The sequence below is a fragment of the Acipenser ruthenus genome, chromosome 5, assembly GCF_902713425.1.
Source record: "Acipenser ruthenus chromosome 5, fAciRut3.2 maternal haplotype, whole genome shotgun sequence".
Classification (NCBI taxonomy): domain Eukaryota; kingdom Metazoa; phylum Chordata; class Actinopteri; order Acipenseriformes; family Acipenseridae; genus Acipenser; species Acipenser ruthenus.
Genome location: NC_081193.1, coordinates 22,505,579 through 22,523,216, shown reverse-complemented (window position 1 = coordinate 22,523,216; position 17,638 = coordinate 22,505,579). Strand labels below are relative to the sequence as shown.

At 37.9% G+C, this 17,638-nt stretch overlaps 1 protein-coding gene across 12 annotated transcripts in view; it reads right to left on the bottom strand.

The window, feature by feature from the left end:
* LOC117402834 (baculoviral IAP repeat-containing protein 6) overlaps positions 1-17,638 on the bottom strand; it is a 183,476-nt gene that overhangs the window by 140,657 nt on the left and 25,181 nt on the right. For 11 of the 12 annotated variants that reach the window (XM_059023827.1, XM_059023834.1, XM_059023833.1 and 8 more), the window contains exons 11-17: positions 16,045-17,439; positions 4,538-4,687; positions 3,873-4,101; positions 3,479-3,639; positions 2,540-2,671; positions 690-821; positions 130-296 (exon numbers count right to left, since the gene is read on the bottom strand). In XM_059023827.1, coding sequence (XP_058879810.1) covers positions 130-296; positions 690-821; positions 2,540-2,671; positions 3,479-3,639; positions 3,873-4,101; positions 4,538-4,687; positions 16,045-17,439 — 2,366 coding nt within the window. The remainder of the gene's footprint in view (positions 1-129; positions 297-689; positions 822-2,539; positions 2,672-3,478; positions 3,640-3,872; positions 4,102-4,537; positions 4,688-16,044; positions 17,440-17,638) is intronic. The other variant, XM_059023831.1, reaches the window with a different exon arrangement.

Here is a 17,638-nt window from a genome sequence, read left to right as displayed (position 1 = left end):
ACTTCTTATATAGTATAGGATGTGTGTGTGTGTGTGTAGGGTGTGTGGGCTGGGGGGAGAGCTGTACACTATGTCAACCTAGAACTGATACATTAGTGAATATGAAGTTAATGTTATGTTAAGAGGTACCTTGCTTGCCTGGGCTCTTTGCAGCAGTGATGAAAGCGAGTGCCCTTTGCTGCTTTGTGGTTTGGCTGCTGGCATCCTTACAACTGGCCTGGAGCTCTCCTCTGCCACTTTCTCACTCACTGCTTTAATGTGGACCAAGAAAGAACGATACTTCCCACCTGCCATTCCTGCAGAACGCATCAAATCAGTCATATCATACAGTGAAGATACTGATTAACACTTCTAGTCTAAAATGTCTGTCAATAAAACCTTTTTTTTTAGTATTATTAGTGTTTTATATTATATATTAATCACAGAATACAGCAAATTAATTACTGCTAGATACATTTTTTTTTTTTTAAATATAAAATCAGGTTAACTGATTCCTGTGTGTAAACTGACATTTTACTACCATAGTACCACTACATATGGACCATCCTTCAATTTAGTTTATGAATGCTGCCTAAGATTTACAATTTACAGTAGACTTTGGCCTGTTTTGTACACAAATTAAAAATCTGGTCTTTCTGCCTGAATAAAAACTGCAAATAAATGTTGAAGGTGTTATTACAGCCCCTTACCCTTAACAAGTTTTGGGCTTGTTAGGGTCAACATCCCAGCATGCCCAGAGAGATCCAGACCACTAGCTAGCCACACCGGACCACATAAAATATCCTCCTTGTGATCTTCTAAAAACCAACATAATCTCGAACCTGTAAAGCAAACAGAAATATGTTTTTTTGCAAGAAAGACATTGATTTAGGTACATATTTAGTAGAGCTACACAAACAGATTATTCTGTACACAAATTCAAGCCAATGTGTCTTCAATTAGAATAGTACATTAGCTGATCAACACCACTGAACCTCATCCGGTTGTCAGCACATGCATGCTGTGCAATCGGCTGGTGCCGCTATATTAACAGTTTTACTATGTACAAATGCTACCTATATTATAACTAATGAGCATTATTTTAAGTGGATGAGAATTTCTAAAGAAACTGCCTTAAACAGCTGTATGTATATTTCATTAATATTTCTATAATTGCAGCTGCCTTCACATTTCCAGGGCTTCCTCATCCATCGAGATTCCAAACAGAACTTTCAAGACATACTTAAAATAGATAGCATCATGGGTTGTAGTATTTGCTGCAGACTGGATGCTTGTAATGCTCATTATCATCAAACTGAAATTTAAATGGTTTATTCAGTCTTTTCAAAAGCGACTTGTCATCGCGAGTGTCTTGTGGCACACCGATTGGTTTATTAAATCCAACAGCCGGCATATTATGGACTCTCTTTTGTATTTTGATTTACATGAGTGCACCTCATTGCTACAAAATGGCAAGTAAACGAAACGGCGAAATGAGCCGCTGTTTCTCTTGCTGCAAAAAGTTGGAAATTGTTCTAGCTCTTGAAAGTCACCAGTCAATTTGATGTTTCCTCTTTCTGGTGAGCTGCTTCACCATTAAATAATGTGCATGTTTTATATATTGCTGCTGCATTTTTTTTTAACGTGTATAGAGGTGATGTTTCAATTTAGTTTGACAGTTAGTTTATTAACGTTAGTTTGTCTGTTACTTTATTATTATAGTTTAACATACACATACGTATTCAGTTCATTTCGTATGTTGATGCACGTGCATTAGGACAAACAATACATACTTATTTATTGATTGATTCATATTGTGTCTGGTCTGGTGGTCAACTCTGTCTTAGAGAACACTTTGCTTGCTTCCCGAGGGGGGGTTTCTTATCCGGACACGACTGTACTACAGTGACCAAAGCAGTTGCAAGCAGTAGCAATTCAGAAAAATGCAAACAGAAAATACGTTCTTATAATTCTGAACGGGAGATGAAGTATCTGTGGCTTGTTTATCGAGACGGCAAGATGTACTGTAGTGTGTGAAAGAGCTGCTGGGCAAAAAAAATGCATATACATTCAGACGTACAGAGTTTCAAGAATCTCAAGACACAGACAGCGATGCTTTGATGTTATTGGAATGCAGAAAAAGATGCACACATGTAGATCAAGGCAACAAACACTGTTTATAATCCCATCTCGTTGTCATGGGAACAGTCTACTGTTAGTATATACTACTAGCATAAGAAAAGTGTGCCTGTATTCGTATGTATATCTATACACAGACAGAGATTTTTTAAAACTATGATCTAGCGTAGAGTTTAAACGTTCATAGAAATTTACTAAAATGCACATCCCTGGAGTTTATTAGCCTTTGTGTGAACAACTGAACGTTTAGTATCTGATGAATGGGATGCAGCATTCTGGGCATGTGCTTTTCAGGAACGCATGAACAGAAAAACTAACACGACCTCTGCAGTTAATATTACAGTTGTTTACATTTTCTATTACTATTGACTTTAAACTCATTTTAAACAGATTTTTAACGAGGGAAGAGCTTGAATTAAACCTTGCGTCTCTTCCATTTCCATAAACTGCATGTCATCTCCGAAGTCTGCAAACGGTGATGGCCCATTCCTCTCTCCATTAGCATGCAGGTCTTGCAATAAAGGGAAGCAGATCTGCCTGTCTACTGCTGACTCTGCAAAAACATTATGCATACTCTCAGGAAATGTCTTTACAAGATAACAAAAGCCAGGGATCTTTAAAACCATTTACTCAAAAGTTTCATCCACGTCAGAGCAAAGATTTCCAAGTTTCACTATGTATTTAAATAGCATTGTATTTGAGTCTATTTCTAGTATAGGGTATCTTACCAAAGAGGTCTATACATTTCTGGTCTGTTTTCCTCCCCAAGTAATCTCTCATATAAATAGTATCTACAGAGCATAAAAGCTTTTTTTTAAATAAAAAAAATATATATATATAATTTTTTTTTTCTTTTTTATATAAACACCACACTATTGTTGACCTTGCATGGTTGACACATTTATCGTCAAGGTACAGCAATGTCATCTTTTCCACGTTTACTCAATATCTACACTCCTGTATGTGTAATTCAGCCTGCATATTCTGTGCATTATGTGCTCAGTCCCCAGCACAGTCCGTTCAAAACTGTGCAGAGAGATTCAGTTCAGATGCAACTGGTAAGGAAAATGCAGCTCTTCTAGTAAGATAGGGGTCACGGGGAATGATGGCACGCTGACAGAATCACCACCAAAATGAACAAATACTTTATATGGAATCAACTCTCCACCTAGATAGTGCAATATAAACTACTGCAGCATAAACTGAATAAAGCCACAAGATCCCATCATTGCAGCCTGCTTCAAGAGGCTGCGTTTGGCTGCAAATTTGTGGACTTTGAAAAGTTGTTACTCTACAGTGCTACCAGATAAAAAGAACAAAAAAAATATATAGATTAACATTCAGGGATGTGTTTACTTACCATTCACCTTCCCAAGTCCCGGAGCCTTATTTTTAAGCAGTGTGACTTGAATCTGTGGAATGTTTGTGATGTTTGAGTTCATGACGAATTTGAAGTCCACATGTCCGACCATGCATGCTTTGGGTAGGACCAGTTCAAAGACATGTTCATCCCAGCTGGAGCTATTGGCGAGGGAAAAGCTTGTTATGGTCAATAAGAACAGATGTGAAGAACGCATTATTTCAATTAAATTTATGTAAATATGTACGCAGTTGCCCATGCATTCAAATTAGTTTACTTAAAACTTTCCAAGACTTCTGAGACTGATTCCAGACCGATCTGCCTGTTCAGACTAACCCTCAGATCGGTCTGAGACCGGTTCAACTCGGAGAGCCTCGCGTTCATGTAAATGTACCCATCGGTCTGCAGTTTCCAGGTGCGTGTGTGCTGGGCTGCGTCTCCGTGGTGCTGCTGGTGAAGGTGCTGCGGGTGTCTCCTCTGCTGCTGCTCCTGCTGCACCTCCACCCAGCAGGGAGGGACGGTGGCAGAAAAGCGGGGGGTCAGCGTCTCGAAGCGTGTCAGCTCCACCAGCGAAGTCAAGCTCTCCGCACAGAAGGTTTGGTCCACCAGAAGATCAACTCCTACTGCTCACACAAACACAACGGTGCCAATGTAGTTACAAAAAATAAAATAAATAAAAACATTCTGCTACGATTATGCAAAATGTACCTGACTGGGGCAATAGCTCCAAATGTTTTTTTTTTTTTTTTAGCAGAATGTAAAGGATGCTCCGAGAGGAAAGTAATAGCAAATACATCAGTACATAACAAAAATGTCTCTAGCTTTTTGTATTATTTTGATGCACTGTAGAAAACAGACCAGACAGGGAGCACAAACATACATACCGGGCCACAGTCAAAAAGGACTTTTCCACTTAACATTGTATTGTTGTTTATGGGAACAATACAAATTAGGGATGACTAACTTTTGGGATTACTGCTTGCAATGTCTTGTTATCTTATTTCAATAGTGTCTAGTTTCACTTTTCAAGTGTTGACATAAGTATTACAGATCTCTCACCTGTAATTCCAGGACTAGAAGGGTTAGAGGGCAGCTTTGTCCCTTCACACAGCTCTTCTGCCCCTTTAGAAAGGGGACCGTCAACGAAGATATCGGCTTCATCAATATCATCACAGGCTCCTCCAATTTGAAGGAAATGAAGTTCTCCACCTTCAAAATAATAAAAAAAAATAAAATAAGCCCTTGATGGAATTGTTAGAATTGTTCTTTGCATAAGGAAATGTAACTATTTACATCTACAACTCTCTGAGGCTGAGATTGTGCTAAAGAATGTCCTTTAAAAGTTAACACTTTTGGATAAGCTGTTCTCAGGATAATGTACAAATGTCTCCTCAATATTTTCTGAGCACGGGATTCATCTAAATTTGACACACAGGCACAGAGATTACAATACACAATAAATTGTGGTAAAAAATTGAATGACATGTTATTTGCATTTGGCTAAAATCTAAGTGTGGCAAATAATTTTATAACAGACCTATTTTATAAAATGGTATGGTCTTCACAATGTATTCCTTGGTGAGGAGGAAAAGTAAGACTCCAAAACTCCCATAAATTACTGCAAAATACAAGTTTCCTGTGCATGTTAACAAAATAGTCACAATAGCTGTTACACATTCACTGGCAGAATGAAGAGATTACAAAGATCACATGGGTGAAGAAAAACGTTACAGCATAGTAATCCAACATGCAAACTACTGGAGGGCTACAGTAGGGAATAAACAATGTAGGCTACATAAAAAGTTTTTTTTTGGGGGGGGGGGGGTTCTGTGGGAGTGGAGTCTAAATTCTTATTAGATTCTGCCAAATAAGGGCTGTATTGGCCAAAGTCATACAGTAACTTCCCCAGGACATGAGATGCCTGCTAAACTGAAGCTGTTATTGATTGAGAGGCTTTCAATTTCAGTACTCAGCAACAGAGGAGGCTGTGTGGTCCAGTGGTTAAAGAAACGGGCTTGTAATCAGGAGGTCCTGGGTTCAAATCCCACTTCAGCCACTGACTCATTGTGTGACCCTGAGCAAGTCACTTAACCTCCTTGTGCTCCGTCTTTCGGGTGAGACGTAATTGTATGCGACTCTGCAGCTGATGCATAGTTCACACAGCCTAGTCTCTGTAAGTTGCCTTGGATAAAGGCGTCTGCTAAATAAACAAAGAGACACTATCCCCACACACACACACACTGAAGATCAGCATTCCCTCCAAGCTTTTTAGATACTGAGAAACTTGCTGTTTTGACTAGAAAGGGTAAATTAAACAAGACATTTATTGTGGCTCTGCCTCTCATTCTGAATCATCCTCCGATTATATATATAAAATAAAAGAGAATTTTTATGAAGCGTATATTTACCTTTATGAAGCCTGTCTGAGATCATATCATAAATGCAGCCCTGTCAGTTGAAGGCATTCTTAACTGGTGACCTGCATGTAACTGCTTTATACTACTGTATAAAACACTGGCGTCTGCTCTGTCTTCAGTTGTAACCATCTCCACGGCTACAGACTTTCCATTTTTGGGAACAGCGAATTCCGTTTTTTCTGGGTTTTTTACCCACTTTTTATCAACGTATTAATAAGTAAACATGGCATTTGAATTTAAATATAATGCTGATAGTTAAATTAAGTACATTAATAAATATTACCGCAATTCCTTATTTGTTATTAAAGCTAAGATATATATTTTTTTTTTAATAAGACTGCTGTTAGTTTTAACACACCTGAAGACACTTCAAACCTGTAATAATGTTTATAGACATCTGGCTCATTGCGGGCATTAAAATAAGCAGGAAAACCTAAGAATAATATTACAACACTTCAGAAAACCAAACGTCCAGCACAGCTGTGAGAATCATATTTACATGAAGGTGTTTTTAAAATACATGTTTATCATATTGCTGGCATTACAAAAAAAATTATGGAATAGTTTAGTAATACTCCAGCAATGTCATGTGAGAGTAATCCTATACAAATTAAGTTTATTGCTGAAATTACAATAACCTGGATAAAATATGAAACACTGATAAAAAAAAGTACTGATGTTACTGACTCATTGCTCTACACAGGTTCAGTGCTGTGTATCACCCGATTGTAATTTAAATAGTGCCCCTTTTAATGTAAACACATAATGAATCCTCTCAATTGTTTCTTTGCTAATTCTGCCTTGTTATTTGCTAAATTCAACAAGAGGTGTATCTCCGGACAGAAAAACATTTATGAAACAAACGGTGTGTAGTGTAGTGACTACATCCTTTACACAGTAAAGCGAACAATTTCCTTTAAGGAATGTATAGCTAGAAAAATAGCTTTGAGCTTGTTTCTTCATCATCAGATAATATAATGGAATTAAGAAACTGCCATGGTTTAATATTGCTAATTATAGATTCATTAAAGCCAGGGAGCATGGAAAGAAATAAACGAAACAATAATTAAACACGCAATTAATCTGGCTAACTAAGTCACTTCGGAAAAGCCCCACCTGAGCGCAGTCCAGTACCTTAGTTTTTCAGCATAGAAGAATGCAGTGCTTTTTAGCTCTGTCTTTTACTCAAACATTGCATTTTTTTTCCTTCGTTGATGCAACAGCCACGTTGTTTCAGCAGACACACGTGATTGCAGTCACATGATGAATAAACTCAACTTGCAAAAACAAAATTCAATTACTATATTATACACTTAAATGTGTACTTTCAACCCTAAATTTAGATTTTGATTACATTTTTACCAGTTTCAAACGCCTGAGATGATGATATTTCTGATATGGTCGTTTTTTAAAAGGGAAATAAAACAAAAAACGTCAAAATATGAGTATTGTGATTTTTATAGTATTTATACTTCTAAATAATGCAGAAATATTGTGTTTCACTTACTGGTATTCAATTATATGACAAGTTAACAACTGTAAAATTCCTGAGCAGTACTCTCCATAGAGGTAGAATCACCAGACGCCTGCTTCGCCCGCCCTGTACCAGTAGATTTGCTGGTGCCCGAGTGAGCTGCACGGATGTGACATACATTTTTACAGAGGGAAATCAAAGAACCAACTGCAAGATAGACGCAAATATGCTTATGTTAATGCTTTGCAAGAATTAAGGCTGGGGCGATGCATAATTTTTCACTATCAGTACATCGTTCTCCAAAAAAGCCGATGCATCGATTCATCGAAGTTATGAAAGGGTAAAAAAAAAAAAAATGCAGTAATACATGTGGAGCTGTGGATTACTGTGTAACATTGCTAGTAACAGGGTTCTCCCCAGGAATTCTGTACAGCCGGGTGGCAGAACATTATAGCCGGGAGCACTTTTAACGGAAAAATAAGCTTGCCTTACCTTAAATATATAATACGACAAAGAATTTGAATAATGTGTTGTCTTTCGTTGACTTTGGTTGCGCTTTTTATGTTCTACACTTTGTTTTTCATTTCTGTTTTTTATTATGGTAAATTACCGTGCTTATTTAGGCACTCTACGATTTGACTGGGGAAAGATAACGTAGGTTTATTGGAGTTCACAAAAAAAGAAAACTGTAACTTCTTTACTTCCTTTTTAGCTTAATTATTGAGCTTATTGCTTCATTTAAATTGTTTTCTTTATCTGAATTTTTCAGGGCATTTTGTTAATGCATGTCTATTTTTGTTTTTTGCTGTTCTACATTTTTTTAATGCAACTGTTCATTTTAACCATTTATTTATTTATTATTATTTATTTTTTTTACACAACAGTACTCACACACGTTTGGTCACCATCATAACTGTTGCATGAAACCAGTGTGTAATAATCCAGCACCTCTGCACTTAAGCATTTATGTCAGCTGACAAGTGTTCAGCTGATATCCCATCATGCTTTCTTCTTAAAGGCGTACAGCCTCTATACATGAACCACCAATATCTCTTACAAGCACCTGGGTACATATTTTTTACGATATCAGAACAAAATGTATAGCTATTATGTACTATATATAACCTTAGAGTACAATAATATGACAAAAAATGGACTAAATGATAATACCCGAAAATAGCCTTTATATTTTTTTAATAAAGTAGCTGGCACAAATATAGTATTAGGCGATGGATTGCGCCGATCGCCGGCTTATTTTGAAAACCCTGCATGCATTGTGACTATATTCGCTTTGAAAATAAATCAGTAAATCAAAGTGCATAACACAGAAAACCCGCCCCTTCAGCTCTCTGATTGGTTAAATGTTGTGTCACGATGTAACACAGCTGTCATGTGGTTCCAAGATTTTGTTTTTCACCCAGAAACGCGCAAATGATCTAGTCTGCTAGAAGCGCAATCAATCCTTATTGTTAAAGGCACAGTAGCATCTGAAAGACGGGCGGATCGGGTTTTTTTTTTAAGCCGGACGGCTTTAAAAACGATTATGCATATTAAACTGATTCCATCAGCTTATGCATATAATACCGTAAAAATCGTTTTATAAGTCGCTCCCCACTTTTTGAAACTTCAATTTTAGGAAAACACCTTTTTTTGTTTAAAATACTTAATTGATTTTTTTCCTACATGCGCAACACCGATAAATAAAGAAAGATACAATGGTTTAGTTTCGAAATAACCCTTGTTTGCAACATTTTATTCCATTAATTTTACAGTGTTGTTTTTTGTTTTTAGTTAAAAAGTAATAATTAACAGAGTGTAAAATCAAATTATACATCGCACATCACATCTGTATTAAACTACCAGATTTTATTTTAGCTTATCAAGTATCCAAACAAGTTCAAGAACATATCTTCTTTGCTTTATTGAACATTTCTTTCCAAAACCATACTTAGACAATAGTTCCAGCTGCACTGGCTTTTACATATTTGTTGTATTATTAAACAGTGCTGCTTCATCAATTAAAATGCAAAAAAACGGTAAACTTAACAGTGCACCATCTAATAACTAGTAAACAAAACATTTTAGTGTTGCATACGGTGCAGTACAATTGCATAGAATTTCCATCTGTACAAACACATTCATTTTGTTTTGTTAATCAGAACCATAACCATACACATACTTTACAAGCATACCACTGTGTTGCACTGACATGTAGAACTAGTTACAGTATGTGTTAAAGTCATTCAAACAAAATGTTTTCTACCTTGGGCCATTAACTCTTTCCTCCTATCAGCTCGATTTTCTTTCACCATTTTAAGTTTGTCTTTGTTTCGTCTGTTCACATACTGTTTTTTCAGCATTGCGATTAAACATGTATTTCGGCAAATTCAACAACACGCAATTTTAAACCTGTTGAGTAACATTTTTTTTTTCTTACTGTCCTACTCCAGTCTCAGTCACCTGCATTATTATATCATTGCAGTTACAACGAACGGAAGACTTGCTGTTTGATATGGATCCCAGGGGCGGGTTCAGTTTCAATGTTGACAAATCAATGGATCGGGAGGGTGGGAATAAGCAAATTCATAGAGACTGACAGCTACTGTGTTAACAATAAGTGAAGCAGTAAAGCTGAGCCGTTTTCAAGAGGAGGTCAGTCAAGAGTCTCGACGCTTGCGTTCAACATTCAAAATGACTAACTGTATTGAGAGTAATACTTTTAATTAGAACAGTGGTTTTGTGTTTCTACCTAGCAACATGACCTGAATGCCGTAGACCCTTAACAAATAAACTGGGTTGTTGACAGTTATGTTTGTGTGAGCCATAACAGTGACTGTAGTAATCCCACTGTGGCACTGGTATAGTAGTTTAATATTAGACACACCGGCGCGTACGTCGCACCAGTGTATTAGTCGCTCTCCCCTTTTAAGGGCCCCACAAAAATGCCTAGAAAATCGACTTATTCAACGGTTTTTACGGTAATTAAATATATTACTTTTTTTTTCTTTACCATATTCATGTGGATTTTTAACAGTTGGGGGGGTCAAAGCAAAATTAATAAATTAATAAATTAACAAATAAATAAATAAATAAAATAAAATGCTATTTAAATCCATAACTAGTCATAGTAAACCAAATCAAGAGAAAAAAAACAAATTAAAAAAAAGTTACCACTGTCCACAGCAGTTTAGTAACAAGAGTGTTGCTTATATTTGAATTGTGTCCATGTTTTGTTTTAAATTTAAGCGATGACTGGCACTTGCTTACAATCTGCCCAGCATTACTGAATACTTGCTTATGTAAGATGTTGCCAACATAAATGTTAAGGTCAATTACAATTGTAATTGTGTAATTAATTGCAATTACATTGTAGTTGGACTTTGGCACACCAGCGTGATTGTATTTGCAATTGCCATATATTTTATCAATTGCAGTTCAATTACACACCTTTCCAACCTTAATCATTCTTCTTGTATTTTCAACCACTTTTAGTGACCCCATTTGTTTGAATAAACTTTTACATAGTGTTTCTGGAAGTGTAATTGTAATTATGATTGTAATTACTGCAGCATAATTGTAACTGTAATTGGAATTGAACAAAATGGCCTTGTAATTGGAATTGCAATTTCAGCACACATCTCTGCTGTAATTGTAATTATAACTGACCCCAGGTCTGGTTGGAAAGCCTGAATTTGTCCACAACAGGTGGCACATTTACACTAATCTTTTACTGCTGAATCGCTAGGGCTCCTGATTTTCCATTCTTGGGAATGGCAAATTCCGTTTTTCAAAATGACCAATTCTGTTTTTTCTGTTTTTACCAATTTATTAAAAATTGACAACATAATTTAAACATAAATAACATTTTTACATTAAAAATCTATTGAATTCCTTTTTTTTCTTTAAGTCCCTGAGATCTTTCTTAAAGCAGTCCACTAGTAACAATGTACTGTAGGTCAGTGTGACAGAGAGAGAAAGAATTCGAACTGTAAATCTCCCTCCCAACCAAAAAAGGCGCTGGGTAAGGTTGATCGTATGCTTCCTCCTAGATGGACTGCCTTGACAGTAGGCGGAAACCGGAAGGTGACCATATTAGGGGGAGCGCGTAGTTGCACGTACCTGGAAGGATTCCATTGCGGGCCCCTATTGGAGAAACCATGCCAACGGGTTGCTTGCAAGGAGGAGGTTCTGGGTACAAAGGGGAAGCAACTACGTCAGTACGGCCCCTTGCGCTGATGACGATATCCAGCCGGAGCCTGTGTGTTTGTTATTTTGTGTTTTGTCTTTAGCAGAGGAGGAGTGAGAGTCGGGAGCTGCAGCCGCGGAGCGAGCACTAGACCCGGAGCACGTCCCTCACAACACAGCACAGTACAGCACCAGCACTCACCACGACCCCGGAGGAAAAGAGCACAGTATCGTGCACGGAGGATTGTGGTTTAGGAGTGTTATTTATTTGTTGTTCAGGACTGTAAAACCTGCCGTGTTCCCACCGATACCATCACTGGTAAAGGGGTGGTTTTTATTGTTATTATTTTTGTTTTTTCTTAGAATAAAAGCACTGACCTTTTGGGAGAACTCTTGTCTGGACATTGCCTTATATTTGCACCACTCACATCCTGTTCACAGTCAGTCAACAAATAAAGGTGTTTTGTTTTGAAAAGAGGGGCAATATTACAAAAATATCCAATTTTCATAAAATTACAAATTAAATACAATGTTCAGGACACATCACTCCCATCTGTAGTTTCATCTGCAACAACACAGACTGGTTTATGCTGTACTTGATGTAAAACTGCTTGCATGTGTTTCTCTATACCCTGAACAGATAGAGTTGCCTTAGTTAGAGATGGGCTCTTCAACTTGTTTTTTTTTTTTTTAATTTAAGGGTGGCCAGATTGGAAAAAAGTATTTTACTCTGCACATTTTTAAGCAATAATAAATATTACATAACTTCATGTTCATATATTGAACAAGACTTACACATTTTACCATATGAATAGTACTTTAATAATAGAAGAGTGTGAACATTTAACAGAGTATCATTACAAACATTTTAAAATGTATGTGACATATTAACAGAATAACTGTTAGGAAGTGATCAGCGCTTCTACTTTTGAGCTTCTAACTACTATGCCCTCTGGATACATATTTCCAAAAGCTCCTTGTTTGGTTTCAAAATGCCTTTTCATATTGTATTCCTTAACTACTGATACACATTCATTGCACAATAAACACATTGGCTTTGCATTCGGTACAGTTGGTAAAATAAGTTAGTATTTATTGGTCCACTCACTGCTGAATCTACAATTTTCACCATTTTCTGTTCTTACTACAGCAGCTAGAGTAGAGAGAGCCATAGCAACCCGAGTACAAAAAACTAAAAATCACTCTGAGTACGTAGTATTAAGGAGTTAATGATAAATTAGAAATAATAAGTTATAAAACTAAAGGTTTTACCTCAACCACCGGGTCGTTTCCTTGTGTTGAATGGGTGACGGAGTAACGGATTTGCAATAACCAAGTGAATGAATACATAAATTCAATTAAGTTCATCACCGTAACGCCCACAAAACCACCTGTTTTCTCATTATCCAATGATCCAAATGAACATACACAAACGTTTTATACAAGCGTCATCGCTGGGCTTCTGGTTGTTGTAGTTTTCAAAGCAATCCATTATTTTTTATAGGAGAATAACAGTGGTAAAAGACTGTTTGCGCAGTATTTTTATTTATTTGTTTATTTATTTATTTATTTTTTAAAGGTGCAGTTGCAAAACAGAATTTCATTCCCAAAATGCCAATTCCGTTCCCAATGCCTAATTCCGCGATTGCGTACGTGATTCCGCAATCGTGGAAAATCAGTAGCCCTACAAACCAAGTTTCATCACAGGTGCCTAGATTATGATACTCTTAATAACTTGCCCAATAATGTCCTTTTCAAACGTCATCATAATTAGATAACCAGTACAGTAGAAGTAGGGCTTCTGATTTTCGGTTTTAAAACGATAGAAACCGATAAAACACCACCCCCCCCACCCGATACAAAAAAAATGAAATCACCGGAAAACACTGGAAATGGTTAGTCAATTCACATTGACTTCAACCCTTTCTCATTTAAAAAAAAAAAAAAATTAAAAAAAAAAAAAAATTACCTTTCCGTGCAGTTGGGCAATGTCCCTCCTTCCTGACTTGTATCTATCATTGATTCAAATGAGTGGCAGCAAATTCTACATTTCTATTGGGAGACTCCGCTTGCAAGATTTAAAAACAAGATTACAATTACAGTACAAGGCTTGTGTTCATGGGATTTAAAGCTGTATTACAGGTTAGATAGTGAGAATTTAAAACAGAATTGCAAATTGTGGCGAAATGTAAAAAAAATGCCTAGACACACAAAAACCCCAGAAGAATGTGCCTGTGGAAGACAGCAAAGGAAAAAAGGTACAACTAAGTGTGTAAGTACTGTTGAGTTACTATTAGTGACAGAAAAAAATGCCCAAGCATTCTGGAAAGTAACCAAAATCAATAGTTTCATAAAGTATATAAAAATTAAGACATTGATAAAAACCGAAAAAATAAATGCCCCCAAGTATAATACAGAAAAGACAGCTAGACAGATTGGCTGCCTTCATATACTCCCCAGGCCGGTCCTTTTAAATAGGTTTAGCTGTTAAAACCTAAATTTAAGTTTAAAATACAGTAATCCATTGCGTATCCACCCATCACATATCCACCCTAACCGTTTATCCACCATGATCAACCTCTTCAGCAACGTTAGTTTATTATTGAACAGAGAAGATTAGTTAAGGTATTGTATAGAGGGCGCACTAGCTTTTCTGTTCATGCATTCCTGAAACGCACATGCCCAAAATGTTGTGTCCCATCCATCAGATACTAAATGACCAGTGGTTAACACAAAGGCTAATAAACTCCAGGGATGTGCATTTTGAGTACATTTTTACGAACGTTTAAAAGCTATGCTATATCATAGTTTAAACAATCTCGGTCTGTGTATAGATGTGCATATGAATACTGACACACTTCCCATCACAACGAGACGAGATTCTAAGCAGTGTTTGTTGCCTTCACCTTCGTGTGTTTTCATCTTTTTCTGTATTCCAATAACATCATCGCCATTTCTGTGTCTTTTAAGCGAAGATTCTTAAAAATCTGTATATCTGCAACTTGTGTCTGATTTCAGATTTTTTTCAAGAGCTCAAACAATTTTCAACTTTTTGCAGCAAGAAAAGAGGCGCATTTCACCATTTTGTTTACATGCCATTTTGTAGCAATGAGGTCCACGCATGGAAATCAACATACAAAACGAGTCAATATGATTTAATATTTAATAAACTAATCGGTGCGCCACAACACACTCTCGTGATGGCAAGTCGCTTTTGAAAAGACTGAATAAACCATTAATTTAAATTTGATGATAATGAGTTATCAGGTTACAAAACAGTACTTTCTCTGTTGTGAACAAATCACTATAGGTGTTCTTTTAAGCAAAGTTACTGTTCCTTTAGCCAGAGCATTTACAATGTGCGTTTCCTTAGGCAAAGTGTTCTCTTAGGAGGTACCGCTGAGTCTACTGTACATGTACAGTCAGAAGATGCTGACTACTTAGCAAAAAAACTTCCGATTGACAACTGCTTCGCCATATTGTCACAGACACTGGTCTGGCGCCAAAAACGTCTAAATGTAAATATCCGTTTTAATACAGTGCTGCTTAAGCCAAATATGAGACTTATTGCTGCCACCTACAGAATGGAGTGTACCTTAATCAAGACTGTTATATTGCAGAACAGTTGTTTTTAAACAAGTAAGTATTTCACGATCATTTTGCTGCAGTGTAATAGATTACCGCGAATATGTATGTCTGCCTCCCTTTAACATTCTGTGCGTCCCATGAACGCAAGACAAAATAGGACGCAAAATGTTGCGTTAACGTGACCTCTGTATTGTAGATCCTACCAAAGTTTTCGTACACTGTGTTGTATGTGCTCCGTGCACTGCCATTGCTGGTAGTGTCACGTAAGCTGTTCAGGGTGTTATGTAAATAAATCCTGTACGCCTGCGGGTCATATCAACTTCAACCTCCGTCTCGATCTCCTGCCTGTCACTCAGCAGCGAATCCACGTTCCCACAGGGCAGACAGCTACTCTGCCACAAGCATTAATACCCTGCATCTTTCTAAACAAGGGATTTAGGGGAGCTCCCTAATAAAAGCTGAATCTCAAAACAATAATTGTGTGAATACAGTAAATTATTACAGCTGCATATAATGGGATTTAAAACAGATTAATTCATCTGACTTTTTACATAAACCCCCTTACTCTGGTCCCATCACAGTCAGATATGCGACAAATTACTGTAGTCTGAAAGTATAAAGGCCACTTTTGCCCATTGTATTACAGGAGCTTGTCATTTGCCCTAGAGCCTCTGCACTTTAAATGTACACTGTACCAATATTGGAAATTGATATATGCACATACACAATTGGACAAGTTCTCTAGATATATACAGAAGTCTGACATACATACTTTTGCATCCCCATCAGGGGATAATTAGCTCAGTCACTGGTTCTTAAACAGTTTAAAGTGATAGTAACTTCTGTTGATATGAATTTAAATTTGTTTAATTAAATAGCAATTGAATGTCAAATGTTTTTACCTTTAGTGCAAGCACAAAGTCTGTCCGTCCCAGAGCAGTAAGTCACAGAGACAAAGGGATCCGGCTCCTCAGTGCCCTCCTTCTTAGGTGGTTCCACTTTGGCCAAAACCTCCAGACTGGATAAATCTAAAATCATGATGAATCCTCCCTGAGTTGTAACCACTAGGTGCCCAAGTCCAGACACATCCATTTTCTTTTCCTTTCCGTTCCCGTTTTTAAAGACAGGAGGTGCTTCCTCCAAGGACTCCTCGCAATCGTCCTCCCTGTTATCCAAAATATCAGGTGGAAGCAATATGAGTGAGGTAATGGCATCCTGGGGGTCTCTGATATGCTGGATCTTCACCGGCTCCTCCTCCAAAGTCACTATCCGTGTGGAGTAGTTCATTTTATACAGTACTAGATAGCCTCCACTCACAGTCCTCTGCTCTGGCGGGATAATAAGAGGAGTCTGAGTGCCCGTCGGGGACTCTTGTTTCATGACATTAATACCTATACCATTAGCTATGGTAGGGATGGGTTCAAAGTTACCTTTCCGTCTACTGCAAAGGGCGGAGTTCAGTTTGTTTAAGTTATTCAAGGCCTCCACTTGATTTATTGCACTGAGGGACTCCACAGAACAGGACTGCAGGCCTACGAGCAGGTGGACTCCGTCAGCACAGGGAGTGATGGAGTCCACGTACAAGTTCTCCTTTTCTGCAAACTTGGGCAGCCGCAGGCACTGGACCAACGTCCCAGGCTTTGGTACCATAGAGCTCCACTTGTCGGAGTCCATGGAGACGAGGTTAGCTGCTGCGTCTGCAAACTGCTGGATGTAAGTGACAGGGGGGTCCTGGAGCAGCAGCTGCTCGTGGGTGTCAAATTCCATCTCAATGATCTGGGGCACCGTGAAGCCCTCGTCGTGCAAGCTCTTGCTCATCAGGTTGTTCATTTGTGCAAAAACCTTACCCGTTTTCTCATCCGACTCCTTGATACTGTAGAGCAGCAGTACAGGCATAGTCCTCCTGACCAAGGGTAAGCTCAGCTCCGAGTTACTGCAGGACTCGATGTCCATCGAGCACTGTTCCAATGCATTCTCACCCGGAGTCCTCAACAAACCGTCCAGCGAGCGCCGAGAGTTGCTGCCAAGGGGAGAGGCCACAGCTGACCTGTAGCTTAGCAGCCCCCCAGCTAGTAGGCAAGGGAAGGGAATGTTGTGGTGCTCCATGTGCTTCTCTTTCACTTTCTCGCTCTTGGCATTGGCCAGTGAAAGATTTGCACCCAACTCCTCTAGATCCTTAACCGTGTCCTCCAAGACGTTTGCTACAACCTCCCACTGCAGCTTCTCAGGTTGCTGGAGGATACTCAATGCTGTGATGCCAAGGTTCACCTCCATGCTCTCTTTCTGAGATGTATGCCCTAGTGGACACACAAATGAAATTTAAGGCAGGAAATGGGAAAACATTTAAAACCAGATCTTTGTACAATGACATACAATAAACTTATTTCAATTTAATATTTTAAAATACAATTTTAAAAAAGTGAGACAGAATTAGGCACTTTTCCTTTTTTACTTGTAAGCTATGTAAAATAAACTGCAATGACAAAAAGGCATCTG